This window comes from Sinocyclocheilus grahami, unplaced genomic scaffold (assembly GCF_001515645.1).
Source record: "Sinocyclocheilus grahami isolate Dianchi unplaced genomic scaffold, SAMN03320097.WGS_v1.1 scaffold211.1, whole genome shotgun sequence".
Taxonomy (NCBI): domain Eukaryota; kingdom Metazoa; phylum Chordata; class Actinopteri; order Cypriniformes; family Cyprinidae; genus Sinocyclocheilus; species Sinocyclocheilus grahami.
In genome coordinates this window covers 1,183,983-1,203,344 of record NW_015505390.1, presented here as the reverse complement: position 1 = coordinate 1,203,344, position 19,362 = coordinate 1,183,983, and the positions used below count along the sequence as shown (strand labels likewise).

Below are 19,362 nucleotides of genomic sequence, written 5' to 3'. Positions count from 1 at the left end.
TCTTTTTCTCTGTGGCAGGTTCTGTGATTGGAGTGTGAATGGAGCGCACCTGATGCTCGTCATGGCTGTTATTTAAACCTGGTGCGAGAGTTCGTCAGGGCGGCTGCTCTTCTGTTGCTCGAGCAGTTTGCCAGAGCCGTGCTCCAATTGTGGCGTTATGTTTTGTTTTGCATCTATTCACTAGTGCTGACCACACTTCACTTGTGCATCCATTCACCTGCATTTCATACTGACTGATATTACTGACAGGCCAACTGACTTTTGTGATTGTTGATTTTGGTTATATTTCGTTGTAATAAATATTATGTTTTAAGTTATTCCGCCGTGTCGTCTCCCTTAACGTTACATCTTTGAGCCAGGTGTAACAATTGTGATTCTCTTTTATCACAGTACAGTAATACAATCTTTCATAGACATATTCACGTTTAAACTCACAACTTTGTAACTTTGTTTAACTACCACCACGAGTGCCATCTATTAATGCCTTGTTTATCTAAAAGTGCACTTTTCCTTTCTAGCCAAATAGCCAAAAAGCCATGTGTTGACTGTGAAACAGTAGACTTTAATTATATGCATTTATGGTGTAATTACTACATTTCCGTGCCAGTCCATGTTATTTTTTACTGTGAATAATGCACTGTCACTTTCAGCGCGTGCTGCACAGCAGAAATAGACTCTTTGCGGAAACGATCACAGCATGACTGCTGCAGATGCACCGCTCCTGGAGCACCATGCCGGACCGCAATCGCGTGCAGTGTGAACGCTCTGATCCGTTAACATGGGCGCGGAAAAAATACGCACCACAGACGGAGTGTGTGAACCTAGCGTTACGTTTGTATGTCTGCCCAGTCTGTTCTGTTCTCGTGCTCCATTTAGGCACGCTGCATTCTGATTGGTTCGGATAGCATACTGCGGGAAGTCGGGGGCGCGGAAAATCGTGCTATAAAGCGATTTAGAAATCGCGATTTTGATTAATCGCACAGCCCTACTAGTGTTGCCTCCTTCGTTCACTATTACACTACTGCATATATTGCATTTGACACTGGTGTCGCTTAGTTTTGTAACGTGAGCCCACATTTTCGAAATTTTCTCTCTTGCCGTGATGACTGATTGCACGCAAACACACCACACGTGCATGGATATCACACGCATGTCGAGTTAACGTCGGCCACATCATTCAGTGAAGGGAAATGACAAGCAGCAGCTTCTATTTCGTCGTTAACATTGAAGTATACAGAGATAAAACAACGCAAGTATAGATAACAGTATTGTTTGTCCTGAAGCTTATCGGTATTCCGGTATCAACCCAATTACCTACCGGTCTAAAAAAAATACCGGTTTTTGGTACCCAGGAGAGACTTTTTTTTTATTTTTTTTTTTTATGATTTTTAACAGATATATATATATATATATAAACAGTATTTTACAGTTAGCTCAAACATTTATCTATTATTACATTTAGAAAACAATAAAAAAAATTTGACCAAATCTAAGTTTCAAAGAATCGAAAAATAGGAATACATTAAAACCACACTTACAGACATAATCCTTGACAGCCCTCTCGAACAGCTCGTAGACTTTCTCACGGCCTGATTCATCTTCTGTTAGGCGAATTTCATCCTTCAGCCAATCCAGCCAAATCTCTGTTCCACCAAACAAATCAGTCAAACAGAGTCACACAATACCCATATCACCACATCATAAGATCCCAGCACTCCTTTAGATATTAAACACATTAGCGCAGTCCAGCGCTATATAAAGAACTCTCATTATTATGTCCAGTAAATTCATTAGAATCATTAGGACAATTCCAATTTTCCTGCAGGGCTGGTGCAAAAAGTTCTGTTCCAGGAGATCAACTTTCCTGGAGACTGAGGAGTACACAAACCTCAAGAACTAATCAAAAAATAGCCTGGACTCTAACAGCACTTAATGTTCTTTTACATTATATAATATACACCACTCTCTGTTGCAATATCAGAGAAAATCCGGCTAACGCACAAAGAGAGAAAAAAACAGAAGAGCGAAACAAAATAAGGATGTCCCACCTTCAGTGAGAGGAAAGAGTTCGCTCATCTTCTGCCTGGCCTTGCGTAGTCTGTGAAGCTTCCCTTCTTGCCGCAGGAGTTTGATTAGGTCAACATGGCAGTTGTAGTCAAACACGTTGATTGACAACTGTAGAAATGCACATGGGGTGTTGACATTAGCTTTATCATATTAATTTTGTATTCACTAAATATTACAACCGAATTGATTCACCAAGTATCTCGTAGACGTAGAAGTTGACCTACTAAAGTTTAACATCAGGAAGCATGTTAAACTCATTCAGCATCAATACATCAATGTGAGATAACACTGTTTGAAGAAAAATCTAAATCATGAACCATACAAGCAAAATATCACATGATTGCAATGCTTCTGGAAGTATGCAAGGTATGAACTAAATCCTTCTAAACTACATTACTCCAATTCAAATTCTTTCCAAACATTTAACAACCTATACGTTTGGATGGGATGACGGCTTCATCTGGACAAGGCGGCATTCACTGTAGTCAAGCATGCAAGAGTGGGAGACACTGGAACAGCGCCACTTCCCACAGAGAGAGAAACTGTGTGGGACCTAAAAACATTGGAATAAATCAGATAATGCTTACCAATGTGACTTCTTGTAATTGATCCACTGCATTTTGCAGGGAACAAGTGAAACTTTAATCTCTGCTTTCTTATGTATTGCAGCTGAACACAAACTGGCTGATGGTTTAGAGATCGGACACACTTAAGTTGATATTACAGCTGCTGCGTGACTGTGGTTGTACAGAAAACATCAGTGACTTTAGTTGTCAGGAATGCTCTGAACTGAACAATACAACGCATGCAAAGCCACAGAGACTGAACCAAACCTGTGCATTAATCATGGAGAATCACAGATAAAGCTGTCACTCTTGCTGGAATAAAACTATATCTTAAACCAGTCTAAGCTGTTTTTTTAATCTACTAGCTTGGTCAGTTCCATTATTGCGGCATAAAAAAGACCCTCTTAAAAGTCCAAGTTTTAAATGCTGGCTGGGAAACTAGCTGAAGACTGGCTTATCCAACTTTTATATCTAGGGCTGCACGATTATGACAAAAATCATAATTGTCGATTATTCCCTTGAAATTGTAATTGCGATTATCACAATTTACATTGAATGATGTTTATACCATTGTTTGATGCACCTGCATGTAGTATTTTTATATGAAAATAAACAAGCTGAAAACACTAACTGAAAAACCTTTAGTGCTTTTCTATAGTATTAAGCCTCAAATGTCAACTATATGTTGGATTGGTTCGTTAAAAATATGAATGGTATTATAATGTTATACTAAAACTAAAACAATGGAAAACCCCTTAAGATAACATGTAGAAAGAAAAAAAACATATCTTAAGCGTGCAGAATAACATAAGTGGACTTTGAACGATTAATTGCCGCTTTGAACGATTATGTAATTGTGGCATCCACAATTGTAATTGCGATTAGAAATTTGATTAATTGTGCAGCCCTAATATCTACCTTAATGCATTTGCAAGATGCTTTCATCCACAGGGACTTACACTGCATTCAGGGCATACATTTGATCAGTTCATGCTTTCTCTGAAAATCTAACCCATAACCTTGGTTTTCCGAGCTAGACCATCTTAAAAGGATATTTCACCCAAAAATGAAAATTGTGTTATCATTTACTGATCCTGACATTGTTACGAACCTATGTGAGTTTCTTTCTTCTTTTGAACAAAGAAGATATTTTTTAGAATGCTGGTAACAGTAGCCATTGACTTCCATAGTAATTTTCAATACTATGGACATCAATGGCTACCGATAACTGGTTAACAGAAGAAAGAAACTCATACAGGTTTGAAACAATTTGAGGGTGAGCAAATGATGACGAAAATTTTCATTTTGGGTGAACTATCCCTTTAAATCAGCTATGGCTGGAATAAACATGTTTTTTTTTTAGCTGGAATAGATAAATCATTGCATTCTTTCAAGTAAAAAAAACTTATTTATGCTCTCATAATCTTAGTACAAAAAGAAACATTAAGTACTACAAATTTATAAAGTCCCTTTATTGTGCTGCACTGGCGTTTTCATCTACTACTGTATACAGTTTGTCAAAACAAACAGCATCCACTTCAAAACAGAAGGCCTAAGAGCCCAGAGCAATGTAAGGAGTCAGAACACTGCATGTGGTCTGTAACCTAAAACTAATGTGTTATAAACATGATTCAAATCTAAAGACATCGCAGGAACTAACAGGTGTGTCTTTGTCCTCATTTGTAAGTCGCGTTGGATAAAAGTGTCTGCTAAATGACTAAATGTAAATGTCTTGACAACTCTGTTGCTTATAGCTTCTCCACATGAGCTCCATCAAATCACACCAATCAAAACACACCAACACTAAACTTTATTATTGTATAATTCACATACATTTTGACATGCAAGGTCACAAAGCTCCATAAACACAGCTGGGACTGTATTTAGGTGGAAAACATAAGTAAAAAGGCGAAATGAAAGGGCAGTTTGAGGGTTAAATATCAAGACGCAAGTCTTCGCTAGCTCGCTTAAGCCTTTGCTAGCCACATTCCCCAGGAACGGAGTTACGCATTTCTACATTTTATTACCCCTGACCATGTATTTGGTAAGTTAAGCATGTAGGACCTCTCTAATAAACGGGCTCTGCCAAATACATGAAGAGAAATTCCCCTGCAGAGTCGTTCGTGCGGTGTTTTGAGAGCTGCGTATGTGAGCACAGTCGTTAGCTTCATTCATTCCTCTCACCTGTTCCTCCAGCCTCTGGATCTCCGCTTCATTCTCCCGCTCGTCCTCAGACGTATCCTCTTCATCTTCCTCGTCGGACTGCTCGACTCCCATTCCTTCTTCTTCCTCTTCCGACTCCATCTCTCGCTCCATGCCCTCAGCCTCCTCTTCGATATCTGGCAACAACGTCTGTTCTTCGTTACCCGTCGCCGCCATGTTGACTACTACTATCTGCCTGGAAACAGGGGCAGGGCTCGCGCACACACAACACAAGAGCTCGCGCGAAAAACAGGGGCTCGTGCAAACCAGAAGGCGGGGCTCGCAGAAAAAACAGGGGGCGCGTCCCAACTACAGGCATTGGCCGCTGTTGGCAGTTTTGCTTGTGGTCTCTTCCAGCGAAATTTTCTGTGGTGGTTTAGAAAACTCTCATTCTTATGGCAAGCCGTTTTGACTTTTATTCATTCTCAGGATATGAATTCTTGATATCAACAATTCAATTTTTACTAGTTAAAATGTTCATTCTTGATATCAGGAATTAGATTTCTACTAGTAACAAATGCTATTTTTGATATCAGCAACTACATTTCCACTAGTAACAATGTTAATTCTTGATATCAACAATTACTTTTCAACTAGTAAAAACTATAATTCTTGATATCTGTAATTGTATTTTCACTAGTTAAATGTCACCATAGGCTGCCATTCAAAATCAATTGTTGATATCAAGAACTGATTTCTTACTAGTTGAAATTCCAATTTCACATATCAGAAATACAATTCTTACTAGTAAAAACCTTTATTTTTGATATCAGTAATCACGTGGTTACTAGTACAGACGTCTATTCTTGATATCAACAATTTAATTGTCACTAGTGACAATGTTCATTTCTGATATCTGAAAATGTATTTCTGATATCAACAATTGGAAGGGTAATTTCTGATATCAAAAATAGCATTTGTTACTAGTAGAAATCTCATTCCTGATATCAAGAATTAACATTTTAACTAGTAAAAATTGAATTGTTGATATCAAGAATTCATATCCTGAGAATGAATAAAAGTCAAAACGGCTTGCCATACATTCTTAGTCTGTCAATATCTGCATTAAAATGTTCACGCTTTTGTCCAAAGCAGCAGTAATAACTTAACAGTGGCATTCCGAAAAATACACATATAATATACATTATATATGTAAAATATTTAATATTATTCAGTGTTGAAGAGTAACTAGTTACATGTAACAGAATTACGTAATTTAATTACAAAATAAATTAAATCTAATACAGTTACTGAGAAAAAATGTGCAATTAAATTACAGTTACTTATGAAAATGTTAACGATTACAAAGGGGATTACATGTGAATATTGGCACACACATACAGATATGATTGATTTCTTTCCCAAATTGCATTGACTGCTTTAAAATATGAGAAACCAATGTTTCAGGAGTTTAGGACACATAATAGGACACATGCTTATTTGATAACTGTTTTATTTCCTATTTGGGTTTGTGTACATGCTTTGTTTTTTAAGACTCACTGTTTTTTCCAAAGGATTGTTAGAGGCCGGTGTTTCCTGTCATAACTAGGCAAAGATCTGATTTAAAACACAGTATCATAGCTATTAAACTATTTCTTAAATCTTCATTTAACCTCAGAACGATCTCAAAGTAAAAAGAGGTGCTAAAGTCTGGGATGAGGGGGCGGAGTAAAAAGTGACAATTTTTATATTATATTATATTATTTTTATATTAATTTAAACAATTATTATCAAACTAATGATATTCATTTAGTAACATAAATATATATTAGTGTAGGCTGTATCTTTAGAGTTTTATAATTCGTTATCTTCTTGTCGATCCACCAGTTCACATTTAAAACTGCGTGTTTTCTGTGTAAAAATAAGGGTCATTTCTGGCTTTGCTCTAAACAAAGAGCAGAAGGGTTTATTGAAAAATGCAAATTCATGCTCTGCCAGCAGGTGGCGCTTTTCGCCAGGAATATAGCCGTTTCCCCGGTAACCGCAGTAAACAAAGCAGTGCAGCAGCTGACTTTGAAACTTGCAGCGCTCATTTTTATTAAACCATAGCCTTTTGAAGTGTAAGCTATATCTCAATTTACATGTATATTTAGTTGTTTTCACTGTAGCACCACCCGAGTCTTCCTACCAGTGAGCATTGTTTCCTTCCCGCAGTACTACCTGTGCAGATAGCGGCACTGGGCTGTAGGTTGCCAAGTTGAGGGGATAAATCGGTTGAAATTTGTATGCGTCGATCGTGTGAGAAAGATGAGTTTCATACAAGATCTGGCAACAACATTGGAATTTGTTGTCGTGATTATTCATATAATGAGGGGGACCATACAAATTACGGGAGTTTTACCGGAAGCGAATGTAGCAAACATAAAATACGCCCAGTGGGATTTTTTTATAGAAAGATTAAAAATACGGGAGAAATACGGGAAAATATTTAAACGGGATGATTGCGGGATAGAATGGTAAAATACGGGAGAATCCCGGGAAAAACGGGAGGGTTGACAGGTATGATTACTACTGTAAATATGCTGAATATTATTCTACAGTTAAGTGTACGGTGAAATCGCTCCCCCTGCTGGTTTAGTTCCATGAGATGCATGTAAACAACAATAATATCAAATACAGAACATACGCATATTTTATACAAACATGGAATTTATATGATTTATAATAAATTATAACTAAGCAATGCAGTGAAAGCATTGCCCTGCTGGCTGAGTGCAGTTAATTCACTGCCACTGGGGTTTAATGGTGATTAATTAAACATCACTCATGTATATTATCTTTGTATAATGATGTGTGCACTGAAAGCGTTGAGTAGCCCCGACTGCCGGAGTGCATGTTTGTGAGCAAAACAGCATCATATATAGATTGTAGAGACGCACATCAAGTTTATAATAAAAATGTTCACTGCCACTATCGGGTGAGGGTGTAATATTCTGTGCTAAATATTAATTATAAGGCAGAAAATATCTATACCATGTAATATGAATGTCATATCAATAATATTTATAGTATATTTATAGTGCAGTGAAAGCGTTCCCCCTGCCGGTTGAGCCCTGTTTATGCAGTAGTAGTCAGGCATCATGGCGTTAGCGGCGGTAGCCAAGCGCTGTGCATCCTCTGCAGTTTTCAGTAGATCTTTGTCATTACCAGAGCTCAGATCAGCCTGCTCTTATCATAAAAAGGTACGTGTCTCTCTTTTCTTATTGCCTACCATGTCACGAGAATTGATCCATGATTCATTAAGTTGTAGTTATACACAACTTTCAGCGTGGTTGCTAGCTAAGCTAGCATTAGATAACTGCGCATGTAAACAAAACAGGCAGAACATTGTACATGTCCAACAGTATTTTCCGCAGTCTGTTTGAGTATAAAACACATGTCACCGGCTGATCTATGAGATAAAATTACTTTAATCCATATTTACAGTTAATTTCATAATCCACTTGTGTAACTGTCCTTCAAGCTCATCAGTGATGTCTTTCAGTATCTTAACTGTGCTACAGGTGAATAAACCTATATTTTTGTATGCTGACAGTTTTGTAAGTACACATAAAAATTTAAATAAGTGATTTACTTATAAAGATTAATTATCTGTAATGTTATTAAGGTCACTATCATTATCTATCAAGGGCACATTTCCTTTTGGTGCTCTTTTGCATACTTTGATGAATGTATTTGAAGTTAAATAGGATCAGGATGTGGTTATTTGTTTTCATATGTCTTACATGTCATAGTTTTTTTTCTCTCAAGGTGGTGGACCACTATGAAAACCCCAGAAATGTTGGTTCCCTGGACAAAAATGCCAAAAATGTAGGCACTGGTTTGGTAGGCGCACCTGCATGCGGGGATGTTATGAAACTACAGGTAAGACATTTTTGCTTTTAAATTCCAATATGTATATGTGTGTGTATATATATATATATATATATATATATACATGTACGCACACACTCTATTTACATTCTATACCATGTAATATGAATGTCATATCAATAATATTTATAGTATATTTATAGTGCAGTGAAAGCGTTCCCCCTGCCGGTTGAGCCCTGTTTATGCAGTAGTAGTCAGGCATCAACATGGCGTTAGCGGCGGTAGCCAAGCGCTGTGCATCCTCTGCAGTTTTCAGTAGATCTTTGTCATTACCAGAGCTCAGATCAGCCTGCTCTTATCATAAAAAGGTTCGTGTCTCTTTTTTCTTATTGCCTACCATGTCACGAGAATTGATCCATGATTCATTAAGTTGTAGTTATACACAACTTTCAGCGTGGTTGCTAGCTAAGCTAGCATTAGATAACTGCGCATGTAAACAAAACGGGCAGAACATTGTACATGTCCAACAGTATTTTCCGCAGTCTGTTTGAGTATAAAACACATGTCATCGGCTGATCTATGAGATAAAATTACTTTAATCCATATTTACTGTTAATTTCATAATCCACTTGTGTAACTGTCCTTCAAGCTCATCAGTGATGTCTTTCAGTATCTTAACTGTGCCACAGGTGAATAAACCTATATTTTTGTATGCTGACAGTTTTGTAAGTACACATAAAAATGTAAATAAGCGATTTACTTATAAAGAGTAATTGTCTGTAATGTTATTAAGGTCACTATCATTATCTATCAAGGGCACATTTACTTTTGGTGCTCTTTTGCATACTTTGATGAATGTATTTGAAGTTAAATAGGATCAGGATGTGGTTATTTGTTTTCATATGTCTTACATGTCATAGTTTTTTTTCTCTCAAGGTGGTGGACCACTATGAAAACCCCAGAAATGTTGGTTCCCTGGACAAAAATGCCAAAAATGTAGGCACTGGTTTGGTAGGCGCACCTGCATGCGGGGATGTTATGAAACTACAGGTAAGACATTTTTGCTTTTAAATTCCAGTATGTATATGTGCACACACTCTATTTACAACAGTAACTTTGTTTTGTTGTCAACCTGTCTGACAGATTCAGGTGGATGAAAATGGCAAGATAGTAGACGCCAGATTTAAAACATTTGGCTGTGGCTCAGCCATTGCTTCCAGCTCACTGGCCACAGAGTGGGTGAAGGGAAAATCTGTGAGTCAGTGTGATTCAGACCATTGTATGAATTCACAGTGTGATCAGATTATCTTAATGTGCTCCATATTTGTTCTCAAGTGTTCCTACCAACATTTCAATGTTCTCTTTTCCATGTACAGATTGACGAAGCCCTGAAAATAAAAAATACTGAGATTGCCAAAGAACTTTGTCTACCACCAGTCAAACTTCAATCGCCGGATCGGCTTTCACCGTGGACAAAGTGGAGTCCAGCCCGGGGTCGTCACATGTGGTTGCTGCTCCTTCGTTGAATCCGCCGGGCGCGCCGTTCTCGACCCCGCCGCCTCTGCTCACTCTAGCCCGGCCTCAGCTCACTTTAAGCCGCGTTAAGCTTCCAAAAGAGGACACGACTTACCATGTGATATTTCAGTTTTTCTTTTTTAATAAATCTGCAAAAATGTCAGCAATTCTGTGTTTTTCTGTCAATATGGGGTGCTGTGTGTACATTAATGAGGAAAAAAAATTAACTTAAATGATTTTAGCAAATGGTTGCAATATAACAAAGACTGAAAAATTTAAGGGGGTCTGAATACTTTCCGTACCCACTGTATATGTTTTATTTTTTATTTTTTCTCATTGATAAGAAATGTTTCTTGAGCACCAAATCTGCATATTACAATGATTTATGAAAGAATCATGTAGCACTGAAGACTGGAGTAACGGCTGCTGAAATTGTGAAATAGTTGTATGTTTTACGGCATATTTGATCAAATAAATGTAGCCTTGGTGCTTTTTTTTTTAATTCACACAATGGAAAGTATGTAATTTCTGTGCAAAAGCTCAATTCTTTCTGGGCAAATGTGGGAAGCATCTATTTTATGTACATTTGCAATGATAACATGTTATATTCAGACTGTGATAATCTCCAACATCACTCTGTAAACGATATAGCGCTAACTGAACCACAGACAGGAATAGACCATATTCTGCCAAGCCTAACTAATGTCTCAACATTGATTAAATATAACATTACAACATCTTCACACATGCAAAAAAACAACAATTACAATATAAATGTTCCACTGATTAAATAAAAGACGTGGAATGTTCATTATTGTACAACAAAGCATAAAATGGCACTTCAAAGCCAGGCATCAGATTACTGAATTTATTTCAGATTACTGAAACTCCCTAGAAAACTGATAAACCTGCACCAGATATACTGTGGATTTTTTTTGACAGTGCAAACCATTCAAGAGCTGGGTTTGTGTCAAACCTGAGCACTGACTTCATGTTTGAGAGTAAAAAACTCTGTGATCATCAATAAAGCGCTGGTTCCCAGTGCATACAGAAAGATTTCAACTTCTAAAGAGGGCCTTCGGTATCAGGTAGAAAACTGTTTAGAGTGAGATTATCTCCATCAGGATCTCCATCCTCAGTATTCGGGATCAATGCTCCATTACTTTTGGGATGTCGTCTTGGCTTTGGAACAGGGTGATCGGTATCATTCATCAGGGCAGATATGCAGACCATCTCAGTCTCCTGGAGAAGCTGCGCCTTGTGCCTGTATCTGTATCCCGAGAGTTTCGTAGCCAAGCAGATGGTGCTAATGATAAAGATGGTTGTCAATGCTGCCATCGAGGCGATTGCGATGAGGCAACGGCTCACAAGTCCGTCCCCTTGAGAAGAGGCAGTGGAACATGAGTGGGACATTGCTGTGGTTGATTTTTTGGTGGCTGTTGAGGTAACTTCAGTAGTATGTCCTTTTGCATCTGTGGACATTCTTCTTGTCGCTGCTGTCATGTGCTTCTCCGTTACCTTAAATGTGGGGGAAGAACTTCCTGCATGTGAAATGTGTCCAGTACTAATATTTATTTTGGGAAGTTGGGTGTGAAAAGTACTCTCATTATCTGTTGGCCGGTGAACTGTCAGGTTCTCGGTTCCTGCAGAGTAGTTTTGTTGGGTGTGGTTAAAATCTGGGGTATGAAGGTAATCTGTAGATGCTGAGACCTTTAAATCAGGTTTTAAAGTTTTCACCTCAACTGTCTGTAACGTACTCGAAGCAATCAAAGTTTCCACAGTGGTGCTTCTTGCATTCTCAACTTCAGCTACGGTTGCTGTACTCTGTGTGTCTTTGGTGTTTATCGATGTCACATTGTGACTAATTTCCCTTTTTATCCTAAGAGGTCTTGACTTGACTGAACTGCTCAAAGTCAGCAGGAAAACAAGAACTGGTAAACACCCAAATCCGTTAGTCACCATTGCCATCTGCACAAAAAGGACAGAGAATGTTGCAATAATGCTTTAGATGCACAAAACATTTTCACACGCAAAAAAAAGCACATTTATAAACTGTATGGTTATTCCTCTCTAGTATATTCAGTGGAGAGGAACTTTAAGACAATGAGAACGGAGCGTAAACTGAGGTCTAGCAACAGTGAAAGAACAAAACACCTAATTGTTACATACTAACGGCTTGCTCGTACTTTAACAAGCTCATGTGGCAGGTTGAGTTTGTGAATATAGCATGTGGTTACACCATTTACTTCCTTTTAGCTGACAAATTGTCGTTTTACAGTTATCAACACTTTACTACTCAATTTAAAATATATTACGATTACAGTCACGGTAACACTTCATGAACTCTTTAACAATTTACATGCAGATTCAGTCATGTACACTCTACAGTTGATGAATTTCAAAAATCACCACACCACATAAACCTAAATTCTGATTTAAGACACAAAATTTGTTAAGACAAAATTCAAATAAAAAACAAAACTACGTACCATCCGTTTCTACTGTTGAATGGGTGTTGATCTGGAGTTCAATGGAATGTTAGGCCCCCTCACACGCTCACAATGCTGTCTCAAAACCTACTCGCTGCAAAAATACAGGAAGTCAAACCTCATGAAGCGTCAGGCTAAAGCTGAGGTTCTCAAACTCTGACGCAAACACAAATGAGCAAGACGAGACTTAAATATCACATCTTAGTTCCCTAAAACACTAAGTTAGAGCTTGTAACCAACTACACTTCCACAAAGAGAGGTTTACTAATTTGAGGAAAAAAAAGAGACAAAGGCCAAAAATTCTGTTTATTTTTTTATTTTCTGGTAATCAGTAAGACTCTTTATACTTGAAGCAGATGAATGAACAAAAATGGAACAGTCATGCGCAAAATTGAATTTCTAGTTCTCCTTCCTTTCAATTCTAATTTCATGTTATCATTGGAAACATTAAAGGCTCACAGTGTGCATATTGAGGGAAAATGGGAAATTTATTTAAAATCATCTGAAAATCCAAATGATGGACAAACACCTTCCTACAGCCAAAGAAAACATGTAAAGGAAAACTAAAAAAGAAAAAAAGAAAACATATTTACAAAGCATCTAAGCAAATCACTTACATCCAGCCTTCTTCCTGCATTATCATTTCAACCTTCATAAATCCCTTTTCACTTCAATCATTCACTCATTTGAAACCACACACTCGAGGCTGCATCACAGATGCCTCCTGAGGCCACTTAAACACTCAATATGGAACCATCACACCTCCTGAAGTTGATCCAGCTTGGCACATCTGTGCCCATAAACACGGCCCCTACATTTTCAAACCCTTCACTTTAAAACTTCACCAAAAACGAGAGAAAGCAAAAGAGTGAGAATGACATCAGAGGTATTGAGTTGTTGCTGTTGATGCAAACAGATCTGTTTCAAATGAAATTCTTGTAGGTCAGGTGATGGTTCTGAGGTGAGAAGATGGTGGCTATTTTAGGCTAAAAGGCATGCAGAGGAGGGAAGGTGCTTTTCAGAACCTATGAAAGAGGCACTAGGCAGTGATGCAAACAGAAATGAGATATGTAGAAGCATCAAAATGAAAACCACAAGAGAACGCTCTGACGAAGGATGTAGCCAAAGCAATCTGAACAACAGAATCACAGTTTCCTCTCTTATTGGCATGACCAGTACATAACCAAACAAAAAAAGCCACTTGCCATCAACTCAAACATTTGTGAAATCATCATCTAGACGTGAGCTGCCTCTTGAGAGAATTGGTTCTGCTTGGTTAGGAGAGCAAGGTAGACTTAGAACTTAGGAAAAGGAAGTTAATCATGACTCACTATTTTGCTGGTAGTCACAGTCTAAAATGCACAGCAAAAGTATGTACAGACAAAGCTGTTGAGACTCAAACAAACTTGGTTTCTGAGACAGTGTGGACGGCACAACTCAAGATGAGGTTTGTAGGAATTCATGAGAAAGCAAAGCAAACCTAACAGTGTTCCTTAGACCTGGATGACATCCGAATAGAACAAAGTCAGGGTCAACGCTATCAAGCCGGTAAAGCAATCTATGGGCGTTATCTTGTTCTGAGTTTATATCATCATGTTTTGGGACGTGAAACTAGAAGCTGAGACTTTCTAGAGTTTACCAAATGAGACCCACACAGTTTCTGGCTTCACTCAGGCTTCAAACAGAATAAGACTGAAGAAAAGTTCAGATACGTGGAAACAAGAAAGGGGAAAAACTGACTCAATTTGCTTGTATTACCATTACGATGAGTAACTTTTGCCAACAAGAAAGTGTTTGGAGTTGTGAGCAGAGTACACATTGGTTGTGTTCATGGCAACCACCAGAACCACAATTATTTTTATTATTTTGCTAATTAATATCTTAATACTTTTACATTGGTACCTGTTTAACAAAAAGTCCTTTAGTGGAATATTTTAGTGCACCTGTATTGTTTTCCAGTACTGGTTTGTAAACTTTTTCAACTCCACGTTTGCCAGGTTTTTCATTTTATATTTTATTCTCTAGAAAGACACGTATAACAATGATGAATGGTTCCAATGATTTCCCCTCCTTGCATTACTAGCATATTGCTTTGTCCCTTATAAGAAATGAAAATCTAATCAAATACTGTCAGGGAGGTGCATAACTCCTCTATAAATTTGGCAACTCAGAGGGCGAGAGGGGAACTGCAATACTGATGGCTACTTCAAACTTTGAGCTCATCAAGTTCATGTAACTGCTTCAGGATGCAATCTTTTGGTTCACAATTTTAATAAGAAAAACAAAATTCTTAAGACCTTTCAAGAACACCAAATAAAACACAGCTGTTGCAGAAAGATTTGGAGTGAGATTGAGTAAAAAGCTAAACGGGTCAAATTTTGAGAAACTGAAGGAGTTTCTTGCTTTCAAAATGGCCATGAGGTATAAACAGGTTTTAGGGATTGCAAAAAAAAAGGAAGAAGAAAAAAAACATTTTGGAATGTTGGTTGGAGTCTTTTCAAGGCAGGTTTCAGACGGAACGCTGTCATGGTGATTGGCAGTGACGGGTCCCGCCCACCTGGCCAATGGGATATCCTGAATAGAAGGGGAAGGAATTTCAGGGTCCTTTTAGATGTCCATTTTAGACAACTGCTGCTCAAGTTTGGCAATTCTTTTTTCCTGACTGCTGACCAGCTCTCTGAGCGATTTCATTTCTTTCAAAACTTCATCCAGCTTAGCTTCACTTTTCTGTTCAGGAAGAAAAAGTAGGAGACAAAAGTTAAGGACAATGAGTGCCAATAAATGTGAGTTATGAGTTATTAGTCATAACTGATATTAAAAGTTTCTTTTTTTTTTTTCAAATTATTTTTGGAGACCAGAATTGGAAAACTAAGTGTGTGTGTGTGTGTTACACATATATACATATACACATACATACATACATATATACATATATACATATACATATATACACACACACATACATACACATTTATTATAAAAAATATATCATAAAATATCACTTACAACAAATCAACAGCCCATATGCCAGTGTTATATTAGTATTATTTATTTACTATTATAGTATATATTAATATTTTAAATAAGTTTTTATATATATTTTCAAGTTGTCATTTTAGTTTTTGTAATTCTGGTTGTTTTTTTATATTTCTATTCAGCTCTCATTTATTTTTATTTCAGCTTTAATTTTAGTACTTCAGCTTATTTTTTTTAAATTAGTTGCCAAGGCAACATGTCCATTTTTTCCCCTTTTCCCTTTACCTATTTCAACTATTTAAAAATTAATGAAAATCTTTTTTTAATAGTGCACTAATGCAACACTGCATATGCAAATAATTAAGATGCAAACTATAGCATAATCTTTAGGTGTGATAAATAGCAGCTAACATAGGCGTGTCTGAAGGGCAGTGTGATTGCAGCCCTGAGCGGGGAGAGCTGGGTAAAGAGGGCGGGACACACATGTGCTGTTGCTGTCATGTGGTTAAGCAGGCATGTGGTTGGGGGTTGGGTCTGCTGTAGAACATCCTTAAAACTATAAAAACACTATATATGAGCCAAAAAGAGAAGCTGGCCTTGAACAATACAATCATTTAGCTGCATGTAGGTCACACTGAACCACGGTGCAATTTACAAGTAAAGAAATTGTGTTTATATATTTTTCAGGGAACTTAGAGAATGGAGATTTGAGAGGAAAAAGTGCATAGGAAAGCAAACTGTAATGCTGTAGGATGATAATCCAGACAGCAAAAATAGATAAGTAAACAAGTCCCACTCACAATAGATGGTGTGGAGGTGGCAGTCTTGATGGCAGGGGTGGTATTCTCTGTATTCTTGCTTAGCTTGTTGTCTAGGATGTTCTTCTTGACCACTTTGAGATCACGGTTCTTGCCTGGGATGTATCCATGTTTCAGGGATATCAGGATAGGGTCTCCATTCTTCCCTTCAAACCATTCCTCGGCCTCCAGGGGGGCCTCCGGACCCGCAGTGTCAGGGTAAAGGTCATCCTGGAACAAGTCCGACTGATGGAAGGAAGAGTGTTATAAGTTGTTAAGATATGCAGTAGATGAATCATGCAAATCATTCAATCAATCATGCAAAAGATGCAGAGTTCAGTTACTTGGTGTCAAAGCTGTTTTCTCAATTTATTTCTGTTGATCATTCTTTTGTGGCTAGTGAAAATGTTGTCCACGTATTTTTATATATTTTCTGGAAACAATATTTATATTTTTCAACAAATACACTACCATTCAAAAGCTTGTTGTCAGTAAGGTTTTAGAATTTTTTTTTAATATGGCTAGTGAAAATTTTGGAGCACTGACCCTTAACTATCTTATACTGGTCCTGGGTCCGAGGGTTATTCTTATTATTGAACCCTTATAGGGACACAAACATAAATAAAGAAGGTGACGTGAACAAGGCTTTCTATTTTGGACACTGATTCCTCCAGCATTGTTGCCTAGGTGCCGTGGTAAACAGTTAACGGCAGTACTCACGGTCGTACAAGTTGGTTTGAACATACTGCGGTTTAAAGCCAAATAATAAAATGTGATTAAAGACCTGTAGTGGAGGAGTAGTATAAAATTAATCAAACCCAGTGTGAAAACCACCTGAATGAGTTTCAAAACAGGGTCTGGTAAACTAATAGAACAGCTCTTTGACAATACCAGAAAACAGAAGCCAAAGCAGGAAGTTGTGGCTCAGAATATACAGTCCAGGGTGCAGGGCTACTGTACTCTTAAAAACAAAATAGCAAAACAATTCAAAAGGCTCACTTTTCTTGGCACGGTCATGATGATAGGTTCACACTTTCTCTCGTGCAGTTTGTAAAACCTGAGAACACACACAAGCACACAAGTCTATTAGAACATTTCAGGAGGGCAGCAGACGTTAGTGCAGGACTCATTTGGGAAGTCAAAACATAACAGGGTGTGAGATGGGGAAAATACCAGCATAAGGTGTGAGACGGGGAAAATACCAACATACAAAAATAACACACCAAGCAATTATGCATGAGCCTTAGATGCCCATAAAATGGAACCCTCTATTCATGCATCAGTCCTCGTTTATAAATCTTATTCTGAAGGATCCAGTAGCCCTTTGTTAAACATGTCTAGTGCTGCCCTCTTTTGGGTGGACTGGGATTCTATTCCCTGCATGCACTGGTGTAGACATATAGCACTACAAACTATATATTAAAAATCTCAGCAGTTTATGAAAAACTAGCAAAACCTAGACTAAATTAACTACATTAAATATAAACAATCAAAAAAGGATGGGGGAAAAAAAACTTGCAAAGAAACATCTGGGTATATACACAGTGGTGTGAAAAGTTAATATGCAATGTGTGTGTGTGTATGCATGTGTGCGTATATATATATATATATATATATATATATATACCCCCCCCCATTTACCCCTCTATTTATCATCATAATTTTTATAGTAAAGAAAACCATCCCGTCTAGTTACAATTATTTATTACTTTTTTATCATTTATTTATTTTATTTAAATCCGTATATAAGTAAAACACATACAATGTGGATATATTACATGGTCTTAAAAATAGGATAAAATAAAAATAAACCATTTATTTTTGGGGTGAAATATGACCTGGTCATATTCCTGACATGTTGCATGAGATTCTACCACGTACTACCATCAGCTAAATGATTATTGTTGCTATACCTTGCGATCTCACACTTGTTGACATCCAGTCCTCTCTTGGGCATGTATCCCATGCCCCTCTGAGGCTCCTTGGTGGTAAAGGTGCTGAGGTAATGGACAAAAGGAGCTTCATCTGTGATCTCAAAGTAACGGATGCTGCTGTCACCCTATTAGAGACAAAACATCAGTCAGACACTAAAACCCTACCATCGTACCACTTGCAATAAATAAACAGAATGCAACATAATAAATACTAAATATCCAGGTGTACATTACCGTTCAAAAGTTTGAGGTCAGTAAGATATTTTAATAAGCTCACCTTGCATTTATTTGACCAAAAATGCTGTAAAAACAGTAACACTGTAAAATACTGTTACAATTTCATTTTTTTCTATTTTAAAGGGGTGGTTCACAGTTTTTTTCTAGGCTTGATTGTGTTTATGGGGTGCAGTCTAACATGTGTTAATGCTTTGTTTAAAAAATAAAAAACGCATTATTTTTCACATAATTTACTTTTATTCCACACTGCTCTGTCCCTTCTCTGAGAAACGCGCTGATCATTTCCTGCTTTTATGAAGCCCCGCCCTCAGAAATAGGCGATGGGCTCTGATTGGTTAGCTAGCACAGTGTGTTGTGATTGGCTAAACCGCCTCTAGTGCGCGTCTAAACGATGCGAGGAACAGTATTAAGACTGCTGCTTTAGAACATTGATTTTGAAACTTGTGAATCCATTAGAATCGTTAGAAGACAGAATCGCGATTCATATATGAATAGATAATTACGTGCACCCCTAGTTTTCTCTTCCTCTTCTCTAAAGCAGCGCAGCATGGCCTCGCCCCCTTTGCTGCCTTTTCCCGAGGGCGGGGTTTATCTGGGTTTGTGATGTCACGAACCCGGGAAGTAACTCGTTGTAGTCCCTACCAGCCGTTTTTGTAAGCATTAAACTTTTAAAAGACGACTTTTAAATTGAACTTTCAGCTTCGTAACTTTGCAGATATTGTTTATGCTCAAACAGCAACATTACACACTAACTAACGTTAAAAAA

General features: G+C 37.6%; 4 protein-coding genes across 5 annotated transcripts in view; 1 reads left to right on the top strand and 3 right to left on the bottom strand.

Moving 5' to 3' along the window:
* LOC107595944 (squamous cell carcinoma antigen recognized by T-cells 3-like) overlaps window positions 1–5,111 on the bottom strand; it is a 35,632-nt gene extending 30,521 nt beyond the window's left edge. The window contains exons 1-3 of the mRNA XM_016286543.1: window positions 4,818–5,111; window positions 2,049–2,175; window positions 1,539–1,643 (exon numbers count right to left, since the gene is read on the bottom strand). Of these exons, the coding sequence (XP_016142029.1) occupies window positions 1,539–1,643; window positions 2,049–2,175; window positions 4,818–5,012 (427 nt within the window). The 5' untranslated portion in view covers window positions 5,013–5,111. The remainder of the gene's footprint in view (window positions 1–1,538; window positions 1,644–2,048; window positions 2,176–4,817) is intronic.
* Window positions 5,112–8,887: 3,776 nt separating this feature from the next.
* Window positions 8,888–10,782, top strand: LOC107595965 (iron-sulfur cluster assembly enzyme ISCU, mitochondrial-like). Its single transcript, XM_016286564.1, has 5 exons — window positions 8,888–9,016; window positions 9,585–9,698; window positions 9,792–9,902; window positions 10,025–10,116; window positions 10,776–10,782. Exons 1-5 carry the CDS (start codon window positions 8,915–8,917, stop codon window positions 10,780–10,782), a joined length of 426 nt encoding a protein of 141 aa, XP_016142050.1. The 5' UTR covers window positions 8,888–8,914.
* LOC107595943 (P-selectin glycoprotein ligand 1-like) lies at window positions 10,650–12,949 on the bottom strand. The gene is made up of 2 exons (XM_016286542.1): window positions 12,653–12,949; window positions 10,650–12,131 (listed from the first exon to the last, which is right to left on the bottom strand). The coding sequence occupies exons 1-2, from the start codon at window positions 12,653–12,655 to the stop codon at window positions 11,229–11,231; spliced, it is 906 nt and encodes a 301-aa protein (XP_016142028.1). The 5' UTR covers window positions 12,656–12,949; the 3' UTR covers window positions 10,650–11,228.
* Window positions 12,950–13,048: 99 nt separating this feature from the next.
* The window catches only part of coro1ca (coronin, actin binding protein, 1Ca), a 53,700-nt gene continuing 47,386 nt past the window's right edge, over window positions 13,049–19,362 (bottom strand). For both annotated transcript variants that reach the window (XM_016286541.1, XM_016286540.1), the window contains exons 9-11: window positions 17,425–17,482; window positions 16,429–16,671; window positions 13,049–15,379 (exon numbers count right to left, since the gene is read on the bottom strand). In XM_016286541.1, the coding sequence (XP_016142027.1) occupies window positions 15,260–15,379; window positions 16,429–16,671; window positions 17,425–17,482 (421 nt within the window). In that variant the 3' untranslated portion in view covers window positions 13,049–15,259. The remainder of the gene's footprint in view (window positions 15,380–16,428; window positions 16,672–17,424; window positions 17,483–19,362) is intronic.

Excerpts from the sequence above, each read along its gene's own strand:
- LOC107595965 (XM_016286564.1), top strand. The coding sequence starts at position 8,915 with ATGGCGTTAGCGGCGGTAGCCAAGCGCTGTGCATCCTCTGCAGTTTTC. Across the intron at positions 9,017-9,584 it reads CCTGCTCTTATCATAAAAAG|GTGGTGGACCACTATGAAAA; the intron begins GTTCGTGTCTCT and ends TTTTCTCTCAAG. Across the intron at positions 9,903-10,024 it reads AGTGGGTGAAGGGAAAATCT|ATTGACGAAGCCCTGAAAAT; the intron begins GTGAGTCAGTGT and ends TTCCATGTACAG.